General features: G+C 36.9%; 1 protein-coding gene across 2 annotated transcripts in view; it reads left to right on the top strand.

Moving 5' to 3' along the window:
* The window catches only part of ABCA5 (ATP binding cassette subfamily A member 5), a 74,794-nt gene extending 50,335 nt beyond the window's left edge, over window positions 1-24,459 (top strand). Inside the window, exons 22-39 of one of the 2 annotated variants that reach the window (XM_043585123.1) lie at window positions 584-721; window positions 3,523-3,636; window positions 6,513-6,683; window positions 8,135-8,248; window positions 8,646-8,780; window positions 10,267-10,341; window positions 11,142-11,233; window positions 13,294-13,420; window positions 13,730-13,847; window positions 13,944-14,035; window positions 15,037-15,212; window positions 16,027-16,102; window positions 16,228-16,322; window positions 17,301-17,420; window positions 18,550-18,699; window positions 19,083-19,162; window positions 20,209-20,264; window positions 20,774-24,459. In XM_043585123.1, the coding sequence (XP_043441058.1) occupies window positions 584-721; window positions 3,523-3,636; window positions 6,513-6,683; window positions 8,135-8,248; window positions 8,646-8,780; window positions 10,267-10,341; window positions 11,142-11,233; window positions 13,294-13,420; window positions 13,730-13,847; window positions 13,944-14,035; window positions 15,037-15,212; window positions 16,027-16,102; window positions 16,228-16,322; window positions 17,301-17,420; window positions 18,550-18,699; window positions 19,083-19,162; window positions 20,209-20,264; window positions 20,774-20,881 (2,037 nt within the window). In that variant the 3' untranslated portion in view covers window positions 20,882-24,459. The remainder of the gene's footprint in view (window positions 1-583; window positions 722-3,522; window positions 3,637-6,512; window positions 6,684-8,134; window positions 8,249-8,645; window positions 8,781-10,266; window positions 10,342-11,141; window positions 11,234-13,293; window positions 13,421-13,729; window positions 13,848-13,943; window positions 14,036-15,036; window positions 15,213-16,026; window positions 16,103-16,227; window positions 16,323-17,300; window positions 17,421-18,549; window positions 18,700-19,082; window positions 19,163-20,208; window positions 20,265-20,773) is intronic. The other variant, XM_043585124.1, reaches the window with a different exon arrangement.
* The last annotated feature ends 611 nt before the right edge of the window (window positions 24,460-25,070 follow it).

The raw sequence follows: 25,070 nt of genomic DNA, 5'->3' as shown, positions 1-25,070 counted from the left end.
AGTTATAAAACATTAAGATATTTTCTCTAAAATTAATCATTTGCTTGGGGTGCCTGGGTGGCTCAGTCAGTTAAGTGTCCGACTTCGGCTCAGGTCATGATCTCACAGTTAACGAGTTCTAGCCCCATATTGGGCTCTGTGCTGACTGCTCAGAGCCTGGAGCCTGCTTCGGATTCTGTGTCTCCCTCTCTCTCTGCCCCTTCCCCACTCATACTCTGTCTCTTTCTCAAAAATAAATAAAACATTAAGAAAAATTTTTTAAATTAATCATTTGGTGGCTTGACCTCATTAGTTAGAAATTAGAATTTACTTTTGGAAATAGCTAGCTGTGTTTATCATGTGTTTTATGACCTGCTGAATGACCAATTTATAAAACTACAAGTAATTTAATTTGTTTAAAACATCAAAATATTTATAGACTCCAAGCCAGGTTATCTTTATCTCTCTGTCTTTATTGAATATGATTTCTATAATTTGTTGGATCAACTTCAGTTAGTGAGGATTCGCTTAGTCTGTGAGAAAAGCTTGGTAGCAATATGTTTCATATAAAGTATGTCATAACTCTCTTTTTTTTAAATTTTAGGACTATGTTTTTACAGCTGTTTTCAACAGTACTATGGTTTGTTCTTTACCTGTATTGATGAATATTATTAGTAATTATTATCTTTACCACTTAAATGTGACTGAAAGCATCCAGGTTTGGAATACTCCATTCTTTCAAGTAAGCAAACTTAAAAAATTTGTGTGTGTGTGTGTGTGTGTGTGTGTGTAGTAAAAGCCAAGTGTTAATACAAATGAAATCTGTAGATGTTCATCATATGACAGTTCTTAGTCTTATTGAAACTTGGGGATGGTTTACATCTGGGTTTAGGACTGCCCAGTATTGGTTTGCTTCAGGCAAGGAAATTCTGTCTTGGTACTGATATTTTGTAAAGCGTAAGTATTTTCTGTATTCATCGTAGAAGAAAAATTAAGATAATTTACAAATGAACATTGTTCATCTAAAATCTCCTCCTGGGGCACTGAAAGAACCTTGAGAAGCCGTCCATACAGTCATTTTCCCTCTGGATAGGACTGTTGGGTTATGAAAGTGAAAATTAACTTAAGTTTTCAGAAGAATAGTCAACATTGTTCTCTCGCCATTATGTTTTATTTTTCACGTATTGAAAAATAAATGGACAAAGACCTTTCTGTAATGCTTTCTGTAATGGCAGGTTTTTGTTTTTTTGTTTTTTTTGCTTTCTATTGCTATACTTTTTTAAAGTAGCTTTATTGAGATATACTTCATATACTATGAATTAACTCATTTAAGTGTACAATTAAGTGGTTTTTATTATGTTCATAGAGTTCTGCACCCATCACCATGCCAGTTCTAGGTTTTATCTTCCTCCTGGCCCCCCAGGAAACCCTTGTTCCTGTTAGTTAATCACCCCCTACCCCCCCCCGCCATCCCTACTCCCAGCCAGCCACTAATCTACCTTGTGCTTCTGTGGCTGTTTAATCTACACCTAAAACTTGTTTAGTTTGCTGTAATGTTTTGCCGTCTTGAAATGGAGATCACATTGAAGGTGAGTATTCTTCTTGGTATAGTTTTACTTAAACATCAGATTTGCATTTTTAGAAGATCACTGGCACCAGCGTGAAGAGCAATTTCTCTGGGGTGAATGGTGGTGGCAAAAGGAAGGAAACTTAGATTTGATCAGAGATTGTTTTACTAAATAGTTCAGGTGAGAGGAGATGATGAGCGACTGAGCTAATGCAGTGGCTTAACAATAGCGATAGAATCAAAAAGATGTTAAAAGATCTGTCGTACTTCATCATTGTTGCGTTTGTGAGGTGAGGAAAAGAAGAGTCGTGTGTCTTACGGTTTTGGGTCATGTGGTGCATGGTGGTACTGTTCACCAGTTTTGAGAATACAGGCAGGAGAGAGTTTGGTTTTGTTTGGTGAACGGAGACACTCATTTCAGTCTTGAGCGTACGGAGTTATTGGTGATCCTTGTGGCATTTGCCTGATGGGACATGTAGGAGGCATCTGGATGAATTAACCTGGAGAAATTTCTGGACCGGAAATAAATATTGGGAGTCACCAGTACATAGGTGATACTGAAATCACCAATTATGGATCATCCTCCGTGATTTTCTTTAATGTGAAATATTCCAGACCTGCAAAAAATAGGCATGTATCTACTACTCAGATGTTCCAAATGTTAATGCCTTGTTACACTTTTTTTAATTTAATAAAATTTTAAAGATACAAATGAAACTTCCAGTGTGCTCCTCCCTAATCTTGTTTCCTTCTCTTCTCCGTGAAGTAACCACAGTTCAAAATTTATAATTCCCGTGTATGTTTTTATGATGTTACTACATTGGTATGTATCCATGACTATTAAAAAAGATCTTGCAACTTATATTTTTCATCAAACACGGACATATAACCATACTGTTTTTTAAAACCAGAAGGAAAGAACTGAGACTTTTAAAAAGCTCAGTTCATAGACAATAGTCTTACTAGTGTTCCACATTTTTTTCCCTTCCTTTGTCAGATTCTGTGTGATTGAATACAAGTATATTCTTACTAATCTCCACTTACTGTACCATCTAGTTTATATATTTATTGGTTCCGTCTGGGTCTTCCACTATAAATTACCATAGTTTGGGACAAATTCTGCAATGTCATATGACATGAATGAAAGAATTGGCTTTATTGCTAAAAACTGAGAAGGCCAGTGTCGACAAGATGCCTTCCGTTTCCACATCGTCCTGTAGGGAGGTGTGCCAGGGCCGGGGTGACTACTACACGTAGTGTGGGTTCTCTCCTAGTGCAGAGGACCTTCCCTGTCCCACAGGTGTATCTTTTACAGAATACGGGTAAGAAAATGGCCTTGTGGAGGGCAGGGTGATACAGTATCTTGGTTCTGGGTGACTTACATTTGGGGCCCCAGCTGTTTACGTAGGTTGTCCGGAGAAGTTTGCCTTCCGTACTTGGCTCTTAGCTAGGAACCACCGGGGCCTGTGGGAATTCTAGTCCTCCCTGCTGGGGAGAAGAAACTCCTGTTTCCAGGAGGCTGAGCTGGTTCCAAAGTACAGCTTTTTCCAACGGAAGAGGGCCCCGAGATCCCAGATGGCTCAGTCCTCACAACCAGTGAGTGCATCGGAAATCATTCTGTCGTGGTCCTTTTCATTGCATAGGACTGCTGGTGGACATGTAAACTGCTTTTTCATGCACATTATGATTTTTAATTAAATGGGGAAGCTTAATTTAAATGCTGCATTATTCCCTGTTACAGATAAGAAAATGGAAGTACCATGATTTGCTCAGGATTCTATAGCTGCTTCCTAAGTAGCAAAGTTGGTCCTGTAAGTCACTGCCTGTTAATAACTGCCACTCTTCCCTCACATAGGCTACGCCTAGGGTAGATATCCTAGTGTGTTTCTTCAGAGGTTTTGATAGTCTTTTAGAAAGTACTAAGATGATGTGAAGTAACTCTCACTGTCATTTCTTGTTCTGTGGTTGTCTTTCAGGAAATTACAGACATCGTTTTTAAAATCGAGCTGTATTTCCAAGCAGCTTTGCTTGGAATCATCGTGACTGCAATGCCACCTTACTTTGCCATGGAAAATGCAGAGAATCATAAGGTAATGATCGAGTTAAAATTACAGGTACAGTTTGTTAATAAGAAATCTCATATAAGAAAAATAACCTATTTTGCGTGAGTGCAAGACCTCATATTTCATGAATAAGTAGATGGAGCGTCAACATATTTACTACAGTAATAGCAATAACAATCATTTATTACTTGAGTCCTTGTCACATGCTTCAAAAGTTACATCCGTTAATCCTTGCAACATTGTGATGTAAGTTTTATGTGTACCGACCTTTTGTAAGTCAGGAAGTGATGGGAGTCATGTGCCACGTTCCGTGTTGTCTCATCTCCTCTTAGTAGCGGGTCCTTATGTTCGTATTGGTTCACTAAACTCCCTCTCCCCCCTTAACCTTTACTGGAATGTACTGAATGTCCAAGATACTTAATTTCTGTTAAATGAAAAAAGTAGGTAGTGATTGTGATCACCAGAGCCTGGGGAAAATTGCTGTGCGTACCGAGGTGGTGTGGTATCCTTTCCTTTTCTCTCTTGTCCTCAGGCAAGTGGTGCCCTGTACGGTCTCTATCCTTGCACCCTCCCGAGGTTGTCCCTCTTACCCCTGTAATCGAAATTCTCGTTCTCTCCATGTCTGCTCTTAGTTCGGTGGAGACAGGTTTGTCTTAATTTACCCAGTGTGACAAGTAATGAAGTTAAGCCTCATAGCAGACAGTTACATCTTTTAATAATTTTCTGTAGTGGAAAAGTAATACATGAGTCTCAGGAGATATTTTTAAAACATACTCATTTTTTCTGTTATATATATTCATTGTGCTAATTTAGAACATGCAGGAAGGTATAAGAAAATTTAAAAAATCCATAACCCCACACCACCCACATACAAAATTTCCTAGACAATTGCATTTTTCTCTTTTTTGTTTCAACTTAAAATGTTTTTTCTAATTCAAATATTTACTTATAGGTAATTGTAGATTCATATTAGGTGGTAAGAAATAATAAAACGAGATCCTGTGTACCCAACTCTCTTCACCTCAGTAATAGCATCTTGTCAGACTGTCCTATAATAGTAAGATCCCAGGACGTTGACATTGATATGGTCACGGTACAGAACAGTGCTGTCACCACAGAGATCCCTCCTATTGCCCTTTTCAAGCCCCCACACCCACCCCTTCCCTGACCTCTGGCAGCCACCAGTCTGTTCTCCCTTTCTGTAATTTCAGTAATTTCAGTATTTCAAGAATGTATATGTAGAATCACAACATGTTTTTGGGAGGGACTGGCCTTTTGACTCAGCATGATTCCCTGGAGATTCACTCAGTTTGTATGTACCAACAGCCCATTCTTTTTTATTTTTTGGTAGTATTCCATGGTGTGAATCTGAATTGTTGCCAGTTTTTTCCTATGGTGAATAAAACCGCTATGAACATTTACGTACAGGTTTTTGTGTGAATGTGAGTTTTCATTTCTCTGGGGTAAATGCCCTAGAGTGTCATACGGTGATTTCATGTTCAGTTTTATAAGAAATTGCCCAACTGTTTTCCAGAGGGTATATACTGTTTTACATTCCCACCTGCATTATTTGAATGACAAAAAGCATGGATTATCCAAATAACTCTATTGGACTTGTTTATGTTTTCATACTTATTTTGGAGTTTATATTTTTGTTCTTATAATTCATTGAATACAAAAGTTGTCCATTTGTTTTTATCATTCCTCCTCTTCGTCTTTTTTTTTATGTTTATTTATTTTGAGAGAGAGAGAGAGAGCACGAGCAGGGGAGGAGTAAAGAGAGAGGGAGAGAGAGTCCCAAGCAGGCTCTGCACTCATACTCACAAATCATGAGATCATGACCTGAGCCGAAGGTAAGAGTCGGACGCTCAACCACCTGAGCCACCCAGGTGCCCCGGTTCCTCCTCTCCGTCTTAACTAAACTTTATATTCCGTGCTTCTGTTATCTCTAAGACCAGCCCTTTCATATAATACATTGTTATGAGTGTAAGCATTTACAGATGTCAAAAATTAACTGAATAAAATTGTTAGGTATTTGGATTTATAAAAGGTTTTCAAAATTTCAAATTAAATAATGAGAGGATGAGAGAGTTAGGGAAACTCAAATCATTTAAGTTTACTGTTTGTATATGTGAAAATGTAGTAATAACACCTTACTTTTTGCACTACATGGGAGTTTATAAAAGGCTTAAGTGCATTATCAATACAAAGCTTCCCACTAAAGCTGAAAGCCTTCTGTAAATCCAGAAGACACTTGGCAGTTTATTAGTGTTATCATGAAAGGTAATATTAAAAAATGAGAATCTGGGGCACCTGGGTGACTGAGTCGGTTAAGCGTCTGACTTCAGCTCAGGTCGTGATCTCATGGTTCGTGGGTTCAAGCCCCGGGTCGGGCTCTCTGTTGTCAGCATGGAGCCTGCTTTGGATCCTCTGTCTGCATCCCTCTCTTCCCCTGCCCTGCTTGTGCTCTCTGTCTCTCTCAAAATAAACAAATAAACTTAAAAAAAATTTTAAAAAGTAAATAATGAGAATCCATTTTCTGTTTAAACATATCTTTCCATCTATTTCCACAGATTTTTAAAAGCAACAGTGTTTTGGCTACTTACTGTTTGCGCAGCTGTAATCCCCATGACATCATTTGCTTTATTTTAGTTTTGTGTGACTGTATTCTGATTCTGAAAACTGTTGTCGAAATTGCTACATCTGAGAAATAATGGACCAGATTAAAGACTATAAAGGAATTTATATTTAGTTGTAGGAAGGCTTTTATTACCTAGAGACCTGGAATGTGACTTGTTTTGTTGATGTAAAATTAAGAGTTCTACAATAATTTGCTAGAGTTTTTTGTTTGTAACATGTTTATAATTATAATCAGTTTTCCTTCTCCCCTCTTTTTTTTGTAGATCAAAGCTTATACTCAACTTAAACTTTCAGGGCTTTTACCGTCTGCATATTGGATTGGACAAGCTATTGTTGATATCCCCATATTTTTTCTTGTTCTTATTTTGATGCTAGGAAGTTTATTTGCATTTCATTATGGATTATATTTTTATGCTATAAAGTTCCTTTCTGTGGTAAGTTAACATCAGTTATACTCATGCTATTTATAAATGAAACATTATTTTAAGAAACTTAAGTCTTTATAAACATGACAGGTGGTTAGTTGAGTAATTTGGATATTAATTTTGTTCATAGAAAATAGAACCAGTATTTGTTTTAATTATTGTGTATGATACTGATGATGCAGTTTATATTACTATAAGTGATTTTTGAAAACCACAGCTTATTATTATTATAAAATAATTCCTTGAAACTAAGGTGGTCTTTTCTGTAGACTCCCTGCTAGGTGTGTAATCAGAAATAGTTAAACGGTCCCTCTTTCAAATGCCCTCCTTGTCTCTCTGCTTGAATATAATTTCACAAAGAAACTCTTTTATTCCACAATTTAAAATTCAGCTTAGGGGCGCCTGGGTGGCTCAGTCGGTTGAGCAACCGACTTCGGCTCAGGTCATGATCTCACAGTTCATGAGTTCGAGCCTCGCGTTGGGCTCTGTGCTGACAGCTCAGAGCCCGGATCCTGCTTTGGATTCTGTGTCTCCCTCTTTCTGTGCCCCTCCTCCTCTAGCTCTCTGTCTCTCTCTCTCAAAAATAAACAAACATTAAAAACATTAAAAAAATTTCTAAATACAGCTTAAAATACTAAGGAAGAATATAGCTTCCATTCATGTTCACATGTTCATGACTGATGCTCGACCCTTTTGTATGAGTGATTAGGAAGAAGGGGAAACAGAAGTAAGGTTGGGGTTGCTGAATGTAAATTTATCAATTTTGCCAGAGGCTATAGTGACTTTACATATTAAATTGTGCCTTATAAATTAATAATCTTTTTAAACATTTACAAAATATTGAATGTTGTATATTGAAATGGTAGTTCATAGTTGATTGAGAAGGATAAAGTAGTAACAGCTATTATACTTGTTTTTATAATAAAAGGATTAGAGATAGCATTTTTCTTGGCATAAAAAAGAACTACAAATAGTGTTTGGTGTGAATTACTTATTCAGGATTGTGTTACAATTAGTTAAAAGTATGAGTTTTATTGATTTAGGAGAAATGTGCATGGTAATTTCTCAGGTAACCACAATTTCAGTTTTTGGAGTGATTTGTTGAGAATAAAACTTGAAGAATAATCATTCCTTAATATTTGAGATGACTGGGGTACCTGGGTGGCTCAGTTGGTTGGGCTCCGACTTCAGGTCGGGTCATGATCTCGTGGTTCGTGAGTTCAAGCCCCACGTCTGGCTCTATGCTGACAGCTCGGAGCCTGGAATCTGCTTCAGATTCTGTGTCTGCCTCTCTCTCTGCTGCCCCCCCCCACCCCCCGCTCACGCTCTGTCTCTCACTCAAAAATAAATAAAACATTAAAAAAAATTTTTTTAACTATTTGATATGACTGGTGTTTGAGATCATATGGACTGTTAGCTTTTCATATGTTTACATAAAAATACACATTTCTGTTTTACAGGTTTTTTGCCTTATTGGTTATGTTCCATCAGTCATTCTGTTTACCTATGTTACTTCTTTCACTTTCAAAAAAATTTTGAATACCAAAGAGTTTTGGTCATTTATTTATTCTGTGGTAAGTCATGTTTTGTATTATTTCACTTATTTGTATGACCGCACTTGTTTGAAAGTTGTGAACTGTTTCCAGATTTTACTCATAATGTTGCTGTGTCAGAATTTCCTGAGTACGGACTTAGCTAGCTAGCCGCCGGCATCTTTTCGCATATTTGTCTTGTGCGTCATCCATTCCACGAAGAGATGGGACCGAAAGCATGTAAGAGCTGTGTGGCAAGGATCCCAGCTGCACAGAGCTGGTCTCTGTGTACTGACGCCTCCTGGCCAAGTATCCTCTCAGGTTCCGTGTCTCATTAGAGGATTAAAGACATAGTAAATGCCGAGGCACACACTTCGAAGTGAGTTTGTATGAAATTGCTAAACATTCTTTCACTTGTGTTCTCATTGTCTTTCTTTAGACAGCATTGGCTTGCATTGCAGTCACCGAAATCACGTTCTTTATGGGATACACAGTTACGGCTGTTCTCCATTATACCTTTTGTATGGCCATTCCAATCTATCCACTTCTAGGTTGTCTGATTTGTTTCATAAAGGTAGGTCTGTTAGGTGTTTTAATAATTGAAAAGCATAAATACGCCTAATCTTTGAGATCTTAGTTCTTGTGCTGAATATAGTAAAAAAAAACCAAAAAACAAAAAACAATAGTTTAGCTGCTATTTACTTGAATATTATTAAGCAGCAGTTTAAGTTTACTGTGAAATCTTTTCAAGCATGTCTTTAAGCTGTAAGTCTCAAAGGACAAGGAGTATGGTGTCCATTCCCTGTTCTTTGATTCCCAAAAAGATGGACATAAATTCTCAGTATGACCTGACTTCAGTCAGTATGTTTTGAGGGAGTTTGTCAAGGATTAAATAATGTATTGTACTATAAGGGGATGAGAGAAAATAAAGTGTAAGAGACTTTTTTTTCAAAGAAAAAAATAAAAATTACTTTTATTAAACCTGGATAATTGGAAAAATTCCATGTGATTAGAAAAAAATTGACAAATTACTGATTTAGGGATGATTGCTGACTAATTCTACTCACTAATCCACCCCCCACACTTTCTTTTTTGCTTCAGTTTAATATGTTTAATTTATACATCCCCAGATAGAAATATTTTTGGCATGGGGAGGATTGTAATCTAAGTAGAAAGCATAGCTGTTAATACTAATAGCTAACATAGAGAATACACGTCACCGAACAAAACGCATTTTAATCTAAATATTCCTACATGTTGCAGCTAAAAGAAAACTTACAACACTTCTAACGCCAAATGCGTGAGTTTTTCCCACATCAAGCAGTTCTAACACTTAACCACCTGGAGGTAATGCAGACTCGGGGCTGTGTTCAGGGTTAAGGACTCAGCCCCACAAGCTTGCCCCCCGTTTTTCAGATGCCAGATCCGAGCAGTGGTTCTGTAGGTTCTGATGTGGCTGCAAATCCAATGTTCCTGTGACCCCTTCACAGGTTCAATAATTTGCCATAATGGTTTATAGAATTTAGGGAAACACTTTCTGTACTATTATCAGTTTATTATAGTGAATATACAAATGAATAATTAAGAGGTAAGGGGGGCATAGTCCAGAAGGGTCCCAAGTACTGAAGCTTTAGTCCCCATGGAGTTTGGAGCTTGCCGCCCTCCAAGGGTGTGGATGCATTCACCAGTCTGGAAGCTCTCCCAGCCCTGTGTTTATGGAGATTTTTATGGAGGTTTCATTACTGAGGCACAGTGAGTTGATCAGTCTTCAAGCCCCTCTCCCCTTGTGATCAGTGGATGAGTCTGAAAGTTCCCACCTTGTAATCACTTGGTTGGTTTCCCTGGAAACCAGCATCATCCTTCAAGTCACCTGAGTAGTAGAGACTCAGCTTGGGTTGAAAGGGGCTTATTTTAGATAACAAAAGATGCTCCCTTCACCTCTGTAAACCAGAAAATTCCCAGGGGGTTAAAAGCTCTGTCCTGGAACCAGGTCAAAGACCAAATACCATTATATCATCCTATCACAGCAGCATAAAAATTTTCAAAACTTTTTGTCTTAGATTTCTTGGAAGAATATTCGAAAAAACGAGGACACGTATAATCCATGGGATAGACTTTTGGTGGCAGTTATATCGGTAAGAAATACCAAAAATGTTGGGTTAACATGTTACCTTAAGAGCAGTTTGGTTGTATGTGTGTAACTCTCTTTTTAGTTTCTATCTCTTTGCATAACAGTGAAGGTACATCAGAGAGTCAACTGTGTCAGTTAACGGTAGTCAATGTACATTTCAGTGGTAATAGATTTACTGACTATGTCCATTTTAGTTTTTTGAATGTTTATTTATTTTTGAGAGAGAGAGAGAGAGTGCGCGCGCGAGCATGAGCGGGGGAGGGGCAGAGAGACAGAGGGAGACACAGAATCCGAAGCAGGCTCCAGGCTCCGAGCCGTCAGCACGGAGTCCGTCGCGGGGCTCCAGCCCATGGACCACGAGACCGTGACTTGAGCCAAAGTCGGACGCTTAACCGACTGAGCCACCCAGGCGCCCCTGAAAGTGTCCGTTGTAATATACTTGTCTCTTTCATGTTATTAATTTTATTTAATTATAAAATTAAATAATTATATATTTAATAATTAAAATTAAATAATTATAAGAAGCCATATAATTCTGGCTTCTTCAGAAATGCAACCAACCTCTTTTCCTTTGATTATATTTTATGAAGCTGACAGCCAGTGAACTTTACAGAGGCAGAAAAATATGTGAAGGGTTGTTTTGCTAAAACTCTACCTTGAAATCTTAAAGTTTATTCTTAACTCATATGACGTGTGATTAATTATTGTGGTGATGGTAAGGAACCTGATGTGTGTGGTCTTTGTTCTGTTGATCCAGGGAAACAAAAAGATTCAGTCACGAGCTGTTATGTGTTCTCCTTTCAGCCTTACCTGCAGTGTGTACTGTGGATTTTCCTCTTACAGTACTATGAGAAAAAATACGGAGGCAGGTCGATACGAAAGGATCCCTTTTTCAGGTCAGTGATTTTTTTTTTTTAAGTTTTAATGTTTTTTAGGGTATTTACATAGTGTATGATCTAGTTTTAGGTAATTTCCTTTACTCCCCCCAAAATCCTTATAGTCCTCACTGGCCCGTCTCCCACATACCACCCAGCCACGTATAACCACAGTCCACTAGTCTAGTTGTTGCAGATTTGCCAGTGCTCAGTGCTCGTATGAATGGAATTGTATGGGATCGTCTTTTTGTCTGGCTTTTTTTTACTCCTACCGTAATGTTTTGAAGGTTCATCCAAGTTGAAGCGTGTAGCAGTACTTTGTTACAGTTTTCTTTTCTTAGTATTACATTGTATGGAGATACCGCTCTTTACTTCTCTGTTCGTCAGTTGATGGACGTTTGAGTCGTTTCCACCTCTTGGCCATCATGAACAGTGCTGCTGTGAATGTCCTTGTTAACCACTGGCTACTGCCACATCCACTGAGGACTTAGCATCTGGCTCTTCTTTCTCTTTGTTCCTACTCCTTCTGTCGTCTTGGGGGAGAATCAGCGTCCGCAGAGAGAACCTTTGTAACATCCTCAGTTTCTGACTTTCTCCATGCGCGTGACTTTGCGTGTCCCATGTTGATTTGGGTCGGAGCCCTGCCATCACCGCGCTTCACCTCCTCTGTGTCCCATGCTTCCAGGAACACTTCATCTTCCCGGCCTTTTTGTTTTGTTAGTCTCACTGAACTTTTCTGCTGTGGTCTCTGCCCCTGAGTTTTTTCTGTTCCTCAGATGTTTCCGCTCATCGCCTTTTTCACCTTTTCTCTGTTCGGCTTCATCCCTCTCACCCTCTTTCACCCTTTTTCAGCACCCTGTATTCCACTTCTGTATCTCTTTCACCCATCCGCGAAAAGTCATAACTTTTGGTAAGTCTAATTACAGGCTGGAGAAAATTGACATAAAAGTGCAGCTTGCTAACACCACGTTTATCCCATGTAGACTCAGCTTTGTTTTAACACGAGTTATCCCATTTTCTTCCACCACTTTTCGATCGTTAGCCCAAGCCTTCTTTGTAGTCCTCAAATTCTCCAGTCCTTCTCACTTCATTTTCTGCTTCTCAGTGGAGGATCTTGCCGTCTCACTTAATTATAAATTAGAAATTTGTACACACTTACATCACCTTTGCCTTTTCCTGGTCCCAGAGAGAGAAGTACCTCTCCTGTTATTCATGCCTTTGTTACTGTGTCTACTTAAAGATGTTGCTCTGTCCAATTTATTTTCTCTTTCTGTGTCTTTCCCTTTTGGATCTAAATAGGGGTTTTGGGGGGAGGGGGCCAGTTACCTTTCTCCCATAAAACAAAGTAATAGAAATCAGAACTCACAAATCTCATTTAAACCTGTATCCCTCTAGCTCTTGTCCCCTGTCTGTTAACTTTCATAGCTGAGAAACTTCCACCTCCAGCTCCTCACCTCCCTTTCACTTCTTAACTCCTGTAATCTGGTTCTGCACTTGGTCCTCTGCTGATTCTGTTTTCAGCAAGGTAACTAATGACTTCCTCTGTGTATCATCAAGTAGGCTCCACTTATTCAGCTAATCTGCTGCTTTAGTATGATTGACTTCTTCCTCCTTATGCTTTTCTCTTGTTCCTCTGTTTTCCATAATGTCAACTCCTGTTTCCCTCTTTACCTCTCTTATTCTTCAAAACTTCCTTGGAAGCACTTTTTTCTCTGCCTACCTTTCTGATGTTTCTATGAGTTCTGAATTCAGCCCTCCACGTCTGCTCTGCCCAGGTCATGTCATTTACAGCCAGGCTGTAAAATCTTCGAGGGATGGATACATCCTTTTTTTAGTTTCTTTATCTTTGTGTGAAATAGTGCCTGACACATACTGATCATAAATAATATTGTTGAAGAAATGAATGAGTTTAGACGACATCATCCAGACGCTTTCAGTGAGTGAAACTAGTTCTGTGACTCCGCCTTTCAGAGAGAACCACTCATCTCATGTTGGTATATTTTTTCAGTCTTTTCTCCATGGAGTGCTGGAATGTCTTGCTATTTTAATTATTTGGAAAACCACTGTCTGTATGTGTTTAGGACCCTTTCAACAAAGTCCAAAAATAGGAAGTCTCCAGAACCACCAAACAATGAGGATGAAGATGAAGATGTCAAAGCTGAAAGACTGAAGGTCAAAGAGCTAATGAGTTGCCAGTGTTGTGAGGAGGTAATTCAGTCTGTATCGCCAAGTCTTAATAAATGTGCAGTGATCAGTTTCTCTTGTGTAGGAATTAACCTGAAGAGTACTTTTCATATGAATCTATATGAAAAAGAGTCTTTGCTTTGAAAAAATACTTTTGTCTACTACTTTTGAATAAGTCCATATTTTAGTCACAAATGGGTATTTACTTATATAATGCCCCTTATTAGCAACTATAGTTCTTATGATATGTGGACATGAATTGTGGACAGCTTGTCATTTCTTGATAGGTATCTGATATGTTATTCTTTTTTTAAATCCTATGTCCCTTATTAGAAACCAGCCATTATGGTCAGCTGTTTGCATAAAGAATATGATGACAAGAAAGATTTTCTTCTTACAAGAAAAGTAAAGAAAGTAGCAACTAAATATGTCTCTTTCTGTGTGAAAAAAGGTTGGTATTTGTTTTTTCTTTAGTAATTTTTCCAGAAGAGTAATTTCAATTTTTAGTCTGACTTACACATAATGATTTTTCTTTCAATTTCTTTAGGAGAGATCTTGGGGCTACTGGGTCCAAACGGTGCAGGCAAAAGCACAATTATCAATATTCTGGTTGGTGACATTGAACCAACTTCAGGCCAGGTACGGTATATGAGGGTGTGGGAGATGCTATGATTTACGTTTTTAATTACAGTAAGTTTCTTAATGACAGACTAGGATCTAATGTTTTCAGTAGTAATTTTTTAATATAACTTGATCAAATTATAATATTTTTGGTTATCTTTGAAAATAACGTAAAATTTTCACACATGCAGATACATGCACAGACGTTATTTTTGCTTTTATGATTATTACTTGCGTGGGGGATTTGTCCACCAATTTAGTGGAAGGCCATCTTACTAACTTCAGGAGATTTAGGAGCTAATATTGACCCTGCCATCAGTTAGCCTTTGATTGTAGCCTATCACCACTTTGTGGAAACCACAACACTGTCTGATCCTGTCTTCTGCTCTGGCCCATTGATTTCCTGGAAAATGCCAGGCATACCCTTTTCTTTGGGTTTTTGCTCTAGCGGTTCCTTATGTTGGGTATTCCTTACCCAGAAGAAATCCAAACAGTGAAATTTGCTTACCTCCATGGCTCAGAGGTCACCTTCCAGTGAGGTCCCTTGATCATCCTAGTTACAATTGGAGTTTACCTTTTCAATCAAGCCGCATTCCTGCTTCTTTTTAATTTTTTTTTTACATTTATTTATTTTTGAGAGACAGAGACAGAGCACAAGTGGGGGAGGGTCAGAGAGAAAAGGAGACATAGAATCTGAAGCAGGCTCCAGGCTCTGAGCTCTCAGCACAGAGCCTGATGCGGAGCTCGAAGTCACAAACTGTGAAATCATGACCTGAGCCGAAGTCGGACGCATAACTGACTGAGTCACCCAGGTATCTCATCAGTCAAGCTAATCGCCCCATTGGGCCATGTCACTGAACTCTGACTTAGCTATGTATGTCCTTTCGCCATCGGAAGAATAAAAATTTGACTTACTATTACCTTGATTCTAGGAAGGGGTTTGAATTAATTCACCTACCAATTCCTTTACAATGTAAATTAAGCAAAAAGTTATTTAAAATTGGTTTGTATTTCTGTAGGTATTTCTAGGAGATTATTCTTCAGACCCAACTGAAGATGACGATTCCATTAAGTATATGGGATACTGTCCTCAGATGAATCCACTGTGGCCAGACATTACATTGCAGGAACATTTTGAAATTTACGGAGCTGTAAAAGGAATGAGCACGAGTGACGTGAAAGAAATCATAAATCGGTAAAATTGGAAACTTTTTATACCCAGAGAAAGGTGTACAGTTCACATTTTAAAAGTTTAATTTTGAAAGACATTTTTGTGGATCATACTTTTCATTGAAAATGGTCATTACTTTTTCATATATTCTTTACAGAATTATGATAGTTATGAAAATAAAAAGGTAATTTTTCTGTTTCTCATTACAGAATGAATGTGCCTATAAATGTCATGAAACTTATTTTAATTAGATTTTTTTAATGTTTATTTTGAGAGAAAGCACATTCGTGCACAAATGGGGGAAGGCAGAGAGAGGGGGACAGAGGATCCAAGCAGGCTCTGTGCTGATAGCAGAGAGCTTGATGTGGGGCTTAAATTCACGAACTGTGAGATCGTGACCTGAGCCAAAGTTAGATGTTTAAGCAACTGAGCTACCTAGATGCCCCAAAACTTATTTTAAAGTGAACCTTTTTGTCAAGATAGTAATTTGTTTAAAATGATGTCAATTAGAGGTCTAATTATATAGTAAGCTTCAGCTGAGTGTTCTTTTTGTTTGTTTGTTTTTAATGTTTATGTGTGTTTGAGAGAGAGAACACGTGTGTGTGTATGCACATGAGTGGGGGAGGGGCAGAGAGCTAGGGAGAGAAAGAATCCCAAGCAGAGCCGGATGTGGGGCTTGATCCCACAAACTGTGAAATCATCACTTGAATCAAGAGCCAGATGCTCAACCTCCTGAGCCACTCAGGCACCCCTTCAACTGAGTGTTCTAGAAAAAAGACTGTGAATGATCACAAACAATGACTGATAATACACTCATTTTGTATTACCTATTTTGCAGGATAACGAATGCACTTGATTTAAAAGAACATCTTCAGAAAACTGTAAAGAAACTACCTGCAGGAATCAAGCGAAAGGTACTTTTATTGAACAGCAGATATGTGTATGTTTTATTGATCAGTTTAGAGCCTGATACTGTCTTGATCAAATTTCTTATGTGAAGGCTTATTAGTCCCCCTCCCCCTCTTTCCTTTCTATCTAGTTGTGTTTTGCCCTGAGTATGCTGGGGAACCCTCCCATTACTCTGCTAGATGAACCATCTACGGGTATGGACCCTAAAGCCAAACAGCACATGTGGTGAGTATGACATTAGAGACACTCGGGACAGGGGCGTCTGGGTGGCTCGGTTGGTTGAGCATCCGACTTCAGCTCAGGTCATGATCTCACAGTTTGTGAGTTTGGCCCCGCGTTGGGCTCTGTGCTCAGAGCCTGGAGGCTGCTTCGGATTCTGTGTCTCCCTCTCTCTCTGCCCCTCCCCCACTCATGCTCTGTCTCTCTCTCTCTGCCTCTCAAAAATAAAGAAAACTAATAAAGACACTGGGGACGCATTATACTGTATCATACTTTGGAGTAAAAGAATACTTTATTGTAATTAATGGTTTTGTGTTATTTATATATACATATTCACACTGAGTTAAAATCCTGTGCAAATGGCAAAATGATAATTAAAAATTGAATATTTTGATTTCTGGAGAATCCCATGAACTTTTAAACTTTATCATACTTCATATCATACTTCATACTTTCATGAAATATTAGTAATATTTTATTTATTCCAGAACAAAAATGAGTATAAATAAAGAGTACTGCTTTCTGAATAGCCTTTAAAAGATTTTTTTCCTAGTCATTTAACATATAAATTATAATTCTCATAATAACATTGGCTTGAATTTATGTTGGAACTCTTAGGAATTCATGGTGCTAATTAGTTGGCCAACTTTTTGAGCCTAGATTTCCATGTCTATAAAATGTGAGGTTTGGTGTAGAGATGCATATTAAGTTTTCCCTATGATTCTATGGCAATTTTTGTTAACATGTGAAAAAGTACCGAATTTTATAATTTATTTTTTAATGCAGAGAAATATTTGAAATCATGGAGTTTCTGTTTATTTGTCAAACTTTCCAAAATAAAGGAAAATAAATTAGAAGAATCGTAGTTGGGCAGTGTATATTAACTGCAGCAGTTGATATTTGATAAATTCTAATTAACCAGAGAGTTGGATTTTCATTAGCATTCAGTTGCTTTTCTCTGTTTATTTTACTTATGTTTCATAGGCGAGCAATTCGAACTGCATTTAAAAACAAAAAGCGGGCTGCTATTCTGACCACTCATTATATGGAGGAAGCAGAGGCTGTCTGTGACCGAGTGGCTATCATGGTATCTGGGCAGTTACGGTAAATGTCTGAAGCACATGCCATTGGGTGGGGGGTTAGATTTTGAATAAACCGTTTCAGAAACTTACAATAATAAATGTAAATGCCAAAAAAAGTATCCTTATTTGAGTTTTTGAATCAGTTAGCTTTCTGTAGAATTACTTGCAAATGTTGGTTTATTTCCAAAAAATGACTACTTTGCATATGTAATTGGCTTAATGATTCAGCAACTTGGAGTGTTATTTTTCATGCATGATATCTGTTATTTTAAAAGATTGCTAGGCATTGTATTGGGTTGTAACCCAAAGTATAAATAAATACACTTATAAAAAATATTAAATAAATACATTTATAATTCATGTTGATACTCCTATAAATAAGTGGCTGAATAAATGAATTAATGTGGGAGGAGAGCAAATTTTCCTTACAAAAAGATTCTAAACAGTATATGGAGATACTGCCCCCTCCAGGAAGCGGATCTCAGTCTTCCACCTTCCAAGAGTAGTGTGATCTAACCAGTCTCTTCTAACGTACGGGAAGGGGATGGTGGTAACCACACAGTAGAGCAGTGTCGCGTGGCAATCATGTACCCCTGATAATGATGTGGTAAGAAAGGTACTCCTGCTCCTCGGCATTTTCTCCAAAAGCCTGTAACTCCTGTCTAATTCTGAGAAAAATAATCAGACTATTCCCAGTTGAGAGGCATTCTACCAAAACACTTGACCAATCTCAAAACTGTCAAAGGTGAAAAAGAAGGAAAGATTAAGAAAGTCACAGACCAGTGGGGTCTAAGGAGACATGATAACTAAGTGCAGTGTGTATCCTGGATAGATCCTAGAACAGAAAAAAGGACATGAGTGGAAAAACGGGTGAAATCCAAATAAAATCAAATATAAAGTTAATAGTAATATTAACCAATATTGGTTTCTTAATTTTGACAAATGTGCCATGGTAATACAAGATCATAATATTAAGGAAATTGAAACTGGATGAGGGGTGTATGGAGACTGTATTATATTTGCAACTTGTCTGTAAATCTAAAAGTATTCCATTATAAACATTTAATTTAAATCATCCTTTAAGTGAGAAATCATACTTTGAAACTGTCAAGTCATCTTAAGTCCGAGTTTTCTTTTAAAAATAACTATAGGTGTATTGGGACCGTCCAGCATCTGAAGAGTAAATTTGGAAAAGGCTACTTTTTGGAAATTAAGTTAAAGGAATGGGTGGAAAACCTAGAAGTAGACCGCCTTCAAAGAGAAATTCAGTATATTTTCCCAAATGCAAGCCGTCAGGAGAGGTAAAGATTTTTAAAATTTGTTTGTTTGTTTTGTAGAGCAATAAATAATCATTAAAACTTGGCTATTGTATTAAGGATTAGGAAAAAAAAAAGTCTGTTATTATCACCAGTAGTGAATTCATGCAGTGTGATGACTGCAGTTTTATATCTAATTTAGTATTAGATCTTGCAATTTTCAATAATATTTAAACTTTTCGAAGTTCTCATATCAGTGGTAATAAAAGAGTTGTTTTGCATGGAAATATTTTAAGATTTAAAACAATGTTTATCTAAATATGCATCAAAATAAATCATTGGAGTTTGATTTTGCACTTTAAAGAGCTTGAACTTTAGAACATATTAGTCGTCATTTTTAAATTTTTCTATATTTTATCTGTTTTCAGTTTTTCTTCTATTTTGGCTTATAAGATTCCTAAGGAAGATGTTCCATCCCTTGCACAGTCTTTTTCTAAGCTGGAAGAAGGTAAGATTTGAGAAACATTGCAAGGTAGCTTTCAAATCATAAAAGAATTTTACTTACAAAGTTTGAAAATTGGGACTGCTTATTATAGAAGCCATTGTAAATAAAAAGATAACCCTTTATTAGTTTAATCTAAGATGTAGGTAAATGCTAACACTGTAGAGGTTTGGTACATCAGCTATATCGTAGTGTAAATCTTTTACTGTTTTAGTCGACATCACTACAGTTTTTCACATTGCATCTGTGAGAAAGTTTAGCTTAATTAGCATTCAGTGGTTCATTCCAGAACACTGAATTCTCACTTTGTATCAGGCCTTAGAAGTAGCAATGGTAGCAAGGCTTCAGTGGCAACAGGAGACAGGAGAGGAAAATTCATAGCGTAGGAATGTGGACATTCCTAAAAGCTTTAATGAAGCTTGTTGAAACTTGATATTTTTAAAAATAAGTGCTTGGTAGGAAGAAGCTATCCTGGTAGCAAGTGGAGAGAGGTGAACTCCTGGATGGGGCAGGTATTCGTGTACAGGTTGTTTTATGGAATGTATAAACTATGAAACCACCTCTGTACTGCTTGGGGAGAATTCCACGACAGGAATGAGTAAGAAAACCAGAAAATTTGGTAGTAGATCAGATTGCAAGAGGATCTGAAATAACTATTAGAAAGTATATGGACATAGGAACAGTGACCAGAGTCTAGTTCACGAAGTTCAGAACAGGCTGTGATGGAAATTGGGGAACGAAAGGTTCCCAGGGCGCCCAGAGAGCAGGGCTCCAGAGCAGGCCTGAGAAAAGGCATAGTGAGGGAGAAGCTGCTTAGAAGAGGCAGGTGAGCGAGGCAGGTCACCTCGCAGGTGTGGTGCTTCGGGCTGCGGGCCAGCTGGGGGCCTGAGGAGACCAGAGAGAAAAGGAACGTATTTTGGCAGCTTCAAATTTAAATGAGTTGATGACAGAAAAAAAAAAATTTTTTAAACGGGTGGTTAACCACTTACTAGTAACTGCCGTTTTTATTTTAAAATGTTAATCAGTAAAATATTATTTTCATATTTTAATAGCTAAACATACTTTTGCCATTGAAGAATATAGCTTTTCTCAAGCAACACTGGAACAGGTACTATAAAGTTAAATTTTTAAAAATTCTTTTATAGAAGAAAGTGTCTAATATCTAATTGTTTAGATTTATATTGGAGAGGGGGAGGGTGCATGTGAGCCAGAGACAAAATTATTACACGGTAGACCTAAACTGTATAATTTCAAAAACTCCAGGTTCTCCATCTGCTTATTTTGAACAGCTCAATATTTTTTCTTCAGTGAAGAAAATGAGTGTTGTTGATGGTATTTCCTATGTCTATAGTTACATTGCTTAAATATGTATAAATTATTTTTCATGACAGTGCCGTTTCCATATATTAATCAAAAATATCTATTAGTCCTCATAGCATTCATCTCTGTAGGTGATTAATGGCGGTTATTCTGCTTAAGTAATATACCAATATATCTCTTGATCTTGAATGGTTAATGTATTTGGATGTAGCCTTATACTGTTTCTGATTTAATTAAAAAATTCTTTGAGATGATTGTGATATAGAATACCATATTCATTTATTTACTTTCGTTTAGGTTTTTGTAGAACTCACTAAAGAACAAGAGGAAGAAGATAATAGTTGTGGAACTTTAAACAGCACACTGTGGTGGGAAAGAACACAGGAAGACAGAGTAGTATTTTGAATATGTACTGTTCAGTCTGCTTAATGAATTTATTTCTTGTTTACTTTATTTTTAACTTTGGTTTAAGGGTGTATTATTTTAATGGTGACTGAAGAACCATGGGAGCACTTGAGATTTTCCTGAGTTCCTTAATTGAAATGCTGTGGTTGTGTGCTTCGCTTTTCTTCACATAAAACTTGTGTATAAATTATTGAAACTGCATGTTTGTACACGAAGTCTATTGAACTGCAGTCTGTATGTGAGGTTGGATATTTACTTTTTTACCTTTCAAAAAACAGTGCTTCTAAATTTATGATTTAAAGAAATAGTGATAGAATAATTTTGTTTGTAAGTTATCTTTATTTTTAAATTTATACCCTCTTTTTCTGTAAGTATATAGTATCCCAGTCTAAGTAAAAAACTAATGCATAAATGATTTACAAAAAAGAAGATACAAAGCAGAAGTTCCTTGCTTCTCCTTTTTCATTTCTAAAGAAACTTTGAGTGGAAGTTGGCATCCCAGGAAGCCAAGTAAACATTAGGCAGTCTCCACGCAGATAGAGGGGCCTTCCACTAGGTGGCACTCATCCACCATCTGAAGGAAATGAGACCTCGTTCTGTTAGGTGATGTTAGACATCGGGCTTCAGGTATTTGAATGCTTACAATAAAATTCCCAGTGGTTTTCGTTGTAATTAAAAGAAGGCTGTGTCTAGAATTTTATTATGTAACAGACTGATGCCAGTTAGAAACGACATCATCTGTACAGTTGGAAGAATCCGCCATACCTTTTCCCGCACCCCTCATGGCATATATAAATTTTTTGGTCCGCTGTCTCTCAAAGGGCACATTTTATTTTATTATAGAATAAAGTAATTTGTTGGGTAATCATTTTTGTTGGTAAACTTTATTATTTGAACCTTTATAGAGTTTTAAAGTGTATCTGTATAGATTTATTTAGTACCTCACCTCAGATTCTCCCACTTTGGTGGGAGATAAATAAACTTTGGGGGATTAAGTTAAGGATTAGAAGCAAACTATACATAATTTACTTTAATGAGAAACCAGAATTTCACTCTATCAGTTGAAGTAAGGTTATTGTCGATATAATCTTGGAAATACTTCCTTGTAGAACTCATGTGTGGACTCTAGGTATAATATAGTATAAATAATACTAGCTGATATTCTGTTTCAACCAGATGAATGAAAGTATTAACTTAAATACATTTAAAAAATGTATTGGGAGTATGATTATTGCATTACAGAGAATCTTAAAAATCAACAGCCATGACAGAAGAATTTGGTACTGAGTTACTTTAAATAGCCAGACCCTTTAATGAAATAATATTAATTATTTACTTAGGTAAACTTAATCAACTTTTAACACTCCTGTGTCATAAGACATCTGTGGTTTTAGGCTCTAGCAGCTGATTTAAAATAGTGTTCCTTTCTCAGCACAAGGTGCGTGACTGATACTTTACCTACTGTTTGGCTGCACGCATTCCTAAAGATGCCTGCGTTTCAAGCTATCTCTCAGGTCTTGTCGCTGATCTCAATGGGCTGTCTCACGATCTCTGCTTGGATTTTACAACCCACGACGAAGTTATCTCTCCGCGTAAGATTTAGTCGGCACCAGCTTCTAATGTTCTATCAGGAACTGACAGCCACTTGCCTCATAATACCGAGCGTTTGGATTCTTCACCTGAGGACCTCACTTTTGCATCTTTAGTAAAAGTTGTAACTTTTACTGAACTTTAGTCCTGCATGATGAATACAGCTCAACACACATTGGAAAGAAGATCTTTATTTTTGTGGATAATAAATAGCACGTTACATTTTCTCAGCAAGTCATCGCTAAATGGTGCCGTAAATTTGGGGAGATACCTTTCAGTATCTAGTGTTGATATAAATACCCAGGGTCTTCTTTATTGGGGGTATGTTTTTGTAGCTACGTGTTGCCTGGAGCACTTCAACTCCGTGCAAGAGACAGAACAATCTGCAGTTTGCCAGGACAGTCACTGAAAAGGTAGTTTCTTAGAACCTGACCCTACTGAGGAAAGTGTGTAATTTTAAGGAGTGTGGCCAACATAGAGCATTACCTCCTTCTGCACACTGATTTCGTCATGTTTGCTTCGCATCTGTGAATATGTGACTGATGGAAAGGAAAATGAGAGGTGAGGTTATGCTGAGTAGTTGTAATCAAGTTCTTATCTGTTACGTTTGTTCGGTTACTTTACTGTTGTGCGCTTGTAAGCATTTTCTTGAAAAGACACGAATTAATTTTTTACTTTTTACACAGAGTGAATATATTTTGGTTATGAATTAAATTATTTGTGGGAGTGTTTTCCCTTTTTCACAGTAGTAAAATCTTCCCTATTCAAAAGTATAATTTTTTTAAAGTTTTTATTTAAATTCCAGAAGTAGAATTTAACTAATATTTAGGAAAGCCAGGGCAAGTGGGGTGAAGAAAAGGAGACAGAAAGTTAAATAGGAAGTCTGTTTTTCTTTCTAGTGTACCATTTGTGTTTTTGAACATTCTTAAATTACTGATCTAAATTTTTTTCCTATACCAATAACACATGCGCATAAATACATACATTAGGCAAAATTTGGGTAAAACAGCATCACCTAGTTTATACTTTCCATCTACAATAAAATGTTAAAGTAAACCCTGGACTTCACTGAGTGACTCTGTTTACTGACTAATAAGGCAAACCTCTGTGTGCAGCTGTTAGGGACTAAACAGATGGTAGCAGTGAAAACATTACAATGAGTGTATTTTATGTTTCACTTTGTGGGCTCTTGATTTTTTTTTTTCCAGTTTTCAGTAGAGAACAACAAAAGTCATAGGTTTTCTTTAACATTTTTCTTTTAAATGGGCACAGACTGCCTTAAGTCAGTACTTAAATTTTAATCATTAAAATATTTTTAGAGTAATTTAATTCAACAGACATTTTAGTGACTGTCTTTCAAGCCAGTGGGTTCTTTGGATACAAGGATGACCATCCATTTTGGCCCTGTAAGGTCATACAGTCCAGTAGAGGAAGATCAATACCCATATAATATAATAGCACAAATGCTTTGCTAGTGGTACTAACACTTTCATCGGAGCACAGTTAAGTCTACTTAGGGTCAGTGTTGTCCTTGTTTTTATTGTTGTTCTGTTGGTCATACATTTTATTCTGATTGTACTATGAATTTGATGAAACTATACTGTATTTTCATATAATACCTAAGTAGGCATTAATTTTTGCAAAATAGGAATGCTTATCCCTAATGTATTTTTAATGTTGCTAATACCAACTTTTCATTTTCTCTCCTGAAAGAACGTGTTACATACAATGAAAGAATTTATTCTCAGGTGAATAATTTTTATATCAGCTATTCTTATAAGGTAAAAGTTTACTTATTTTTTATTCATGATGTGATATATGTAATTCTCAGTGCTACTCTTTAAGAAAAATAAATACTATCAATAATAAGCTTTAAGAACTGAAAATTTAAGATAACCTTTCATTTTGTATACTAAAATGGATTTTTTGTCATTTAGTGTTGATAAATGAATGAGCGACTCATTAAAAATGAAGGAAAAAAACTGGCACTAAAGTTGTTAGTAATTATTTTTTTAGTATCTGTTGGGAGTTTTCAAGTACAGAAGGAAGATTGACAGTTACTTGTGTTTTAATTCACATTCATTTATTTTTTTAATGTTTGAGAGAGAGTGTGTATGTGAGCTGGGGAGGGGAGAGAGAGAGAGAGAGAGGAAGAGAGAATCCCAAGCAGGCTCTGTGCTGTTGGTACAGAGCCTGACAGGCTCGAACTCACAAAACCTTGAGATCATGACCTGAGCTGAGATTAAGAGTTGGACGCCTAACCTCAGTTCACATTCATATTTTAAGTGTAAACTAGGTATTCTTGTAGATCTTTTTGTCTCAAACCTATTTTGTAAAAATACAAGGCAATCACTTTCACTTATGTTTTATTACATTGAACAGACTGAGTTATTCCCACGTACTTGACACTACTTACATATTTATCAGTCTCCTAAGAATTTTTGAATAACTTTGGTTCTCCCAAACACAGACAGGATTTTAAATGTAATGGACAACTTCTTCCCAAGAACCTAAGCTTGCAAATCGAATTAATCGCCTTTTTTTAAATTAAGCAAATAAACTTAATTTCAAGCATCTTAAAAATGGACACTATACACAA

The sequence above is a fragment of the Prionailurus bengalensis genome, chromosome E1 (assembly GCF_016509475.1).
Source record: "Prionailurus bengalensis isolate Pbe53 chromosome E1, Fcat_Pben_1.1_paternal_pri, whole genome shotgun sequence".
Taxonomy (NCBI): Eukaryota; Metazoa; Chordata; class Mammalia; order Carnivora; family Felidae; genus Prionailurus; species Prionailurus bengalensis.
This window is presented reverse-complemented; position numbering and strand designations above follow the sequence as displayed.